The 8211-nt window shown below is 36.6% G+C and overlaps 1 protein-coding gene across 1 annotated transcript in view; it reads left to right on the top strand.

The window, feature by feature from the left end:
• Positions 1-7145, top strand: part of LOC104073441 (mRNA-decapping enzyme 1A-like) — a gene marked incomplete at its 5' end in the record, with an annotated part of 11637 nt that extends 4492 nt beyond the window's left edge. Inside the window, 4 exon segments of the mRNA XM_009573205.1 lie at positions 1-507; positions 3056-3121; positions 5202-5420; positions 7065-7145. The exon segment at positions 1-507 is cut by the window's left edge and continues 18 nt beyond it. Of these exon segments, the coding sequence (XP_009571500.1) occupies positions 1-507; positions 3056-3121; positions 5202-5420; positions 7065-7145 (873 nt within the window).
• Between the last annotated feature and the right edge of the window lie 1066 nt (positions 7146-8211).

Raw genomic sequence — 8211 nt, 5'->3', positions numbered from 1 at the left:
ACACCTATGCTAATACCGCCAGCTTCAGTTTCCCAGCCTGATGTAAAAAATGTTTCAAGCTATTCAGTTCGTTTAAGCCCTATTCTTAATTCAGCCTCGACAATGGAAGCTGCCCCTGCTCAGATGCTTCCTGGCCTAAAACAAAACAACAGTATAACGCACGTTATGCAGCAAGCTGCCAAGCAGATATCCCCACTAGTGAATCAGCCGCCATCTGAAGTGAACCACGCTCCACAAAATCTAATGGCTGGCCAAAGCCAGCTTATAGCACCCTTGACATCAACAAATACAGGAACTGTCTCAAATACATCCCATACAAGTGTTGATCTTCTCCAGAAACTCAGGTTGACCCCACAGCATGACCAAATGCAACAGCAGTCTCTCACTAAGACTTCCTTAACACCAAACATCTCTGCCTCGGTTGGCCAACTTGCAACACCAGAAAGCTTCAAAGAATCTCACAGTAAGCCATCATCCTTGAACAGCAAGATAATCTCTCCCCTTCAGGTATTCTGTGGGTTTTTATATCCATGAAGCTTTAGACTGTTTTTAGACTGTGTATTTTCCCTTGGAAAATGTGCTCATATATATTAGCCTTTTAAAAATAATCCACTGTGTGATATTGATTGAATTGCTAATTTAGGAATCCAATTAGTTTTCTATCATTAGCATCTGCTATCAGTAACAGGCCTGTCTGTAGAGGAGGAGGTTTTTCAAGCTGCTGCTATTAGGGGATGAATAAGTCCTAAAGAATTCATCTGTACTTGTGTCAGAAAAATACTGCTAAGAACTGATAATCTGAGAAGGGACAGAAGGTTACAAACTGATCAGTGTTACGAGAGTTGATGCTGTGGAAGTCTAGCCTGTACCTTCTTTGAAGGTACAAAATTAACAATTTCCTGTTTCTGGTTATTTTGCTTTGGATGTTTTGTACTCCTTCAATTTTGACCCCCTTCTGCTGGGGCTACCTGTGGGCTACATTGAGATATTGTTAGTTATTTAGTAAAATGGATCATAAACTGATTTATTTTGTCTAGTTGATGGCCTTGGTTTGTTTTATCCTTGTATTGCTTACAGAGGACCTCGTAAACTTTTTTTTTCCTTGGAGGAAAATCTATTGTCTATGCCTTAATATAAGCCAAAACAGTAAATTTCTTTTGAGAAACTAGGTGACAATGTCACTGCTAGTCTGTAAGGTTAATGTGTGTGGCTTTGTGTTATAAATTATTTTCTATCGATTAGTGTTGCTCTGTTGTATAATTGGCTACCTCAGTAGTAAAGACATTAATGAGTTTGGGTTATTGGATTTCTTTTTTCTCCAAAGGGAGTAACTTTCTGTAGTACCCACTTCTGAGGTTATCCAAAGACTTCTCTTTGTTTTGTTGCATTATTATTTTATTTTATTTACATTCATGCAGACTAAGCCAGTGTCTGATTGTGTCTTCTTGCATCTTGGGTACAGTGATAATGCAAGAATAAAAAACACCAAACAAAACTACTTACAGCTACATCTGCATGAATTTCCTAATGTTTATTATTATTCAGTGCTTGCCACTGGGTTTTAACAAGATCTTTGGTAGCCCTGCCTGGGTCAGCTGCTATTCTTTGCTATGAATATGGTGATGACTTACTCATAACAGATCTAATTAAAAGCTCAACTCTTCAGCCTGTCACTTGTCCTAAGCCTTATTTTAGAATACACTGTATTTTTCAAGTGTTGCTTTTCTGTCTTCAGATGAGTTATCCCTGTCTTAATGTTTAAGAAATGGGTGTGTTTTCACCTGCTGTCTTTATAATTACCATATTTCTAATGTACTGCTGTTCTTGAAAATTTTCCAGAAGACTGCTGCATGCTAGGATTGTTTTACTAGTGATCACCTTTTTGAGGTGTTTGGACTGATTCATTTTGCAGAGGGAGGAGGAGGTCCAAGTACAGCATTGAGCAGCTAACTTCATCTAGTATTGAAGAACTGTGCATTCTGAGCACAGTTTCGTGTACTACTAAATCTTGGTACAGATTTGACTGAAGATTGTGACATCTTTTAGCATTTAGAAAAGCTGGCTAGGTTTAACCACAACTGCCCTTGATTGCAATTATTCAACGTCTGCTTGATAGCCTTGGGAATTAGCTCTTCATATGCCAGTCTTACACCCTTTTTTTTCCTTCCACCATGTCCACTGTGTGTACATAGAATCATTAGACAAAATTCTCCATAGTCCAAATATACCCTCAAACTAGCAAAATATTTCTTAACTCTTGTGTAATTAGACTTCAAGAATTTGATCTTGTGCTTGTTGCCACTTCATAAAGCTAATTTTATTTTTGTCGTTAAGGACTATCAATTCCCTGAGTGTTTTTCATTGCAGTTCAAGTAAGCTAAGTACTGTCTGTTGCAAAAGTTTTTTCCTGTTCTATGTTGCCAAGAGGTATTCCAAATGGCTATAACAAGCCTTTCAAAGAATGACACAGGAATTACCAAAGTACTTCATCTATATGCCTTTTATTGTGTTTTCTAACATTTTTAAATGCTTCAATTTTATTATATTATAGTGTTGAAATCTGGCTAAAGAAATATCTGGATGCTGTTTGTAAAGGTATAAAATACTTCTGAAATTCTAGCAGAAAACAGCATTTAATTTTTGTGGAGGTGATTAGATCAAACTCCTAGAGAAAAAAAATACTGAATTCAGCCTTCCTGGCAATTTACCAAACTGATTACAAGGTACTGAACTCTTCACTTGGTAGCATTTGTTTTGTTCCCAGTTTCAGTGGTTTAATGTTTAGATTTTTTTTTTTTAACTGCAGTAGTCTTTCTTCAGAAGTGTTTTGTTATGGCTTTACAGGTTTGCTCTAATATTGAAAACATAAAACATAAATTCAAATCTTTCCTCTTTTTCCAACTTCCCATTGATTATATCAGTTTTACAAAATGGATCAAATTACATCTAAAATCTGTTGAAATCTGCATTTTTGTGCTGTCATAAAAACAGAGGAACACCACTGGAAATTGAGCTGTGATGCTAACTTGTGAATTATGCTTTCTTTTTAACTTAGACTGTACAACAAAACAAGGAATCGGAAGTATTTCCACAGCCAAAGACTTTGTCTAAAGCAAGTCAAGTAAGTGAATAAATACTTCTGCTAATTGATTGTTGGTTTTCTTTAAAAAAAAAAAAAAGGAGGAAAAAAAAAGGGGGGGAGAAGGTATAAAACTGTGGTAAACAGTTGGTATCTCAAATAGTCTTTGCCCACTGACCATATTTAAAGTGCTGTTATGAAGCAGAAACAAGCTGTACTGAAGCAAGGGGGAGTTTCTGTAGAGTGCTATGAATAAGTATGCTTTTTTGTTGTACAGTGCCTCTTATTGTTGATGCTAATGCAGAAATGAGAATACATTTTTGGATCTGCAATCTTGCATTCATTTTGCACCATCTGAACTGTTTTTTTTATTTTGTAATGCTAGTATTAATGCTATGATATTGCAGTAGCGTCTATTAGCCTTAGCCCAACCTTAAGCACCACAGAGGCATAAAAATGCAATCCTTGCCTTGCTGTCTCTTTCAGTTTTCCTGAGATACCTTGTATTTTATGAAAAAGATACAAAGTGAAAAAAATGGAAGATAGAGGAGGAAAAAGAATAACAAGCATTTGTTACTGCAAAACTTTCTAATAGCAAGTTTTAGTGATCTGGATACAGATTTAACATTATTAGAATTGCCTTTGAATAACAGTTCAAAACGTCAATATAAAAATTCAGGTTGCAGTTAAAAAAAGTGCTAATAGTCAAGTGTTCAAGAATTGTTTTTAATTGCCTTTTTGTTATGTATTCTTTTCAGGATACCATCTGTAATTTAATTCTACTTTTCCTTTACCCACACCCTCCTTTTTCAAATCTGTAAAATTGCCTCATTCTTGTCCAACTTGCACTACATAAAAGCACTTTTAGTAGCATGCCCAGATCTGATTGTGAAGGCAGTAAAAATGGTCCTGCGTAAAGTAAAAAGCTGTTCTAGCTACTGGCCTGCTATAAGACAAACTATAGAGTCTGTTCTTGACACAGTTAGTAAATAATTATCTAAATAAAAGCATTTTACATGGACTTCGGAATTTTAAGAAACGTGTGCATGTTGTGTGGTAAACTGCATTTGTGGGTTTAAACACGTCTTCAGCGTGAAAAAGACACTGTAAGTCTTCACAGTTTTGACTATAACAAAATCAATTTGCTAGTTCTACTGTTGTTGATGTTGTTATATATGCATTAACTTTGGATGGCTTTGCAGTTTCTTTTTCTTTTGAAGATTTTTGATTGTCCAAGGGGAACTCTTTCTGCTGACGTATCAAACATCTTTACATATCACATTTAGTCTTGCTTTCTTCTGAGTCAGATTTGGCTTGTTTATTTTCTTCTTTTTTCCACCATGTTGGTCATTCTAGAAGCCTGAGCAAGATGTAGATTATTGTACTGAATAATAATTGCAGTTATCAGGAGATGTCAGAATTGCTCAGAGCTGATGTTTATTCACATCTACTTTATGCAAATATAATATGCCTATACATTTGCAATTTATGTTTAAAAGAAAAAGTGGTAAAGGCAGTGTGTGGATTTCTGTAATGAAATGGACACAGATCTGTGGAAGAATGAGGTGGGAAGATGGTCCTCAAAATATTCCTGTCTCCCCCTCCCCCCAAGGAAATTGTACTTAGCATAAGAATATTTCAGTGTACTCCAATGCTTCAGTTATAGTTCATCAGTCATTTTAAATATCTTTGAGATACTTCACTTCAAATTGTATTTGTTGGAGACCATAGAAGCAGGGGGTGGGGGGCTGGGAAGCAGGAATAGCCTTTCTGTAAACTCGTAAGGGGAGTAATAATTTGCAAAACAACTAGTTGAAAAGCTCATCTTTTATTCCATGTGTTATGTTTCAAAAATTCTGGTAGCAACCACATGAGGAGGAAGAAGTCTGCATACAAGAATGTTGAAGACTCTTACCTTCTTCAGCTTTTAAAATGAGAATTACTATTGATATTAATCTTCATGGGTAGATATTTCTTCATTAAGAGCAGCTATTCTGTAATATCTGACTGAATAATAGTGGCTACAATTTAATTATTTTTTTTAATGCTCATCTCTCCAGCCTGTATAACAGCATTCATTCTTACTGGACTCAGCGCTTATTAATTTTGTGTTCTTTTACAGGTTGCACCTCAGCAGTTTGTTACAGCCACGACTACAGTAACACCTTCAATCCTCTTGTCTCCTAGTGTTTTTCAGCAATCAGCTACAAAAGCTACTGAAGTGGAGAATAAAGTCAATTCTTCTTCGCCTTTAACACTTGGAACAACAGAAATTCAGACTATACCTCCTACTGTTCTCAGTAGGTCTCAGCTTCAAGAAGCACTGATACATCTAATAAAGGTCCTGTCTTTACAGAGCTCAATTTCTGAGGGATGGGGTTCCAAGTACAGTAGCCAGTACTGAGAAATTCTGTACCCCTGTAACTCCTTTTGCCCTGAAACATTACAAAAATTGTTCCTTTCTGTTGGAAGGGGTAGATTACTCCACACTGTAAACATAGTATAGCACAGCTTGCTCCTTTTCGTTGTGAGATGGAGGACTTAGAAGGACAGAGCTGTACATTGGATGTGTCCTTTCACATCCATATGAATTTGTGGACAAGTGAGGAAAAAGTTGCGCTAGTAGAAGCCCTGGTATGGGGATGGAGGGGTTGGTTTTGTTGTCTTTGTAAGTGTTCCTGCTTTTCCAAGGAAAGCTTTCCTGTTTCCAGTTCCCTACAACTGTTCCTGATCTTTAACTGAAGATTGTGTCTTTGAAATGGAAATTGCAAAGTTCTAGTTCTGATGTTTCGAGGGACTAAAAAGTTCGGTTGAATTAAATCTGTGATGTTGGGAGTAGCCATGCAATGAGATCATTTTGACCTCTAATGTCATGGTGAAGTTGCCATGAATGGCAAACCGTTCTTTGTTAACTCAGGATTCTCTTGCCCCCTCCATGCTGATGTTAGTAGAGCTTATACCAGAATGCAAGTCTAAAAATAGTAAACAGTATCTTCCCAGTGATGAAGTTGTTGGGACCAAAAAGGGCCGCTACCAGATCCCATCATCAGCTAGGTTGCCTGATTTATCTATGTTGTTCCTTTTTGCATAACGTTTTTGTGTATTGTTGTGTATGGTTTTTTTCCTCTTTAAAGACTTAAACTAGCTTACTTGTAAGTCTTGCAACTGAGCTCAGCTGCCAGAAGTCTTATTCTCATTAGAAACATAACGCACTGATTCTCACCTAGTAGTTTGAAGAACATCATTGTGGTGACTTTAGAGAGCTGATTGGAATATTTGTCCCTAATCTTCTCTTTATATAGAGATGTAGCTGAATGAAGACCAAAACAGGCATACCCTGCAGCATGGGAGTACTTGCACAGCACTCCAAGCAGGATACCAAATTTGCTATGCAGATCTTGTAAAAAGAATATTACATCTTCAAGCTAGAGGATTAGATACCAGTTTTGTAAACTTGTTATTTGAAGGAATTAGACCCAGGAAATATCTCTAAATATTGTCTATAGATTACACTAATTCACTTCCCAGTAATGCTTTGACACGAGAATTCTTGTATAATACACTGCAATGCCTTTCAGGCTGGTCTGACAGACAGAAATAACATCATTTCTGACACTCACATAGACTTTATTTGGGAGCCTGTACACGGGATGGAATTCCCTGTGTCTAAGACTAAGGTTTGGCCTCTGGAGGGAGGTGAAATTATGTGGCCAAGACTGACCTAGCGACCTCTGGTTGGTGGTTTGTTTGAGCATCCAGTGTGCTTAGTGATCTCTTCAGCTATCTTACCAGCTTCATGGCTCAGTCTGTATGTTGTCCAAAAAGCCTCGCCTTTTGTACAAGTACGAAGCTAGTTCCCTTCTCTTAACTCTCAGATAGCTAGCACTATAAGGAGTCCTTACGCACAACTTAAATGGCATTAAATTAAACTTTGTCTGCATCTTTTTACTAATGTTTCTAATGTGTTTCTTTTTTTTTCCTTCAGAATGATTCCCATTTTCTCAGCACTATTCATGAAGTCTACTTGCAAGTCCTAACCAAGAATACAGACAACATTAAGCTATAATCGAAGTTACATCTACATAAAATATATTCATTTTAGAAACAATTATGCCTCGTCTATAAAACTAATATTTTTGTAAAAGAATATTTAGTTTTCAACGTCTTGAATTTGAACCTGTTAGGAAAGACTATTCCTTAAATAATTACGAAAGTAATGTTCTCAGAAGTGATCTAGGTTTTCACTGTGATCATCACCAGCAAACCTTTGTTTTTACTGGGGAGGGGACCTGAGTTGCATTTGAGCTCTCATTAGCATTAAGTGAATGTGCAAATGTTTGCTCTGGCTTTCATTCCTAGCTGTATTCACTGTTCAAGGATTAAAGACCTAATACTATTTAAACCAGCAAATACATAGTACAGTACACTACACCACACCAGAACAAAATTCAGTTGTGGGAACCTAGTTCCAGTTTGAAGGACTGAGGAAAAGGAGAGCAAAATGCCTTGTGATTAAGTTGGCAGGTGTGGGGAAGGAACAGATCTGGAAGCCAGGACTTTGGAGCTAAATCTTTAACAAAAGGTTTAAAAATGTGATTTGCTCAATACATTGACAGTCTCTAGCTAATGCACATAAATTCATCTTTTAAATATTCCACTAATCTTATTTGCTTTTGCGTCGCTGACATTAAACAGGTATCCAAGTAAGTAAGGCCATTTTCTCTAAAAAGGCAAAATTCGAAGTATGCAAAATCCTCAGTGATTGTAATTTTTTTTTTTTTTTTTTTTAAACAACAGAGTAGTTCTGTTGCATGTTGAAGTTCTCTTGGTTTAAATTTATAGTTAGGAGACCACCATTGGAAGATCCTCTTCCTGTTCAGCAGTGTTTGGTATGACTTAAATACTTTGTTTCCCTTTTAGCTTAAGGATGGACCATTTCATAGTTGGCTTTCATTCCTAAATTGCGTTGGAACTGCAGTGTTGAAAATTATGCAGATGGGGAACAAATGCATGCTTTTCTTCTGCTGCCCTCTCCCCAAATTGTTAGTGCACATGTCATAGTCTGAAGTTTATCTAATTAAAATGTTATCGCTTCTTATATGTGATTTAGTAATTCACTCTTCACTAATGTA

Source organism: Fulmarus glacialis, unplaced genomic scaffold, assembly GCF_000690835.1.
Source record: "Fulmarus glacialis isolate BGI_N327 unplaced genomic scaffold, ASM69083v1 scaffold44782, whole genome shotgun sequence".
NCBI lineage: Eukaryota > Metazoa > Chordata > Aves > Procellariiformes > Procellariidae > Fulmarus > Fulmarus glacialis.
The sequence above is the reverse complement of the archived record's forward strand: the minus strand, read 5'-3'. Positions and strand labels throughout refer to the sequence as shown.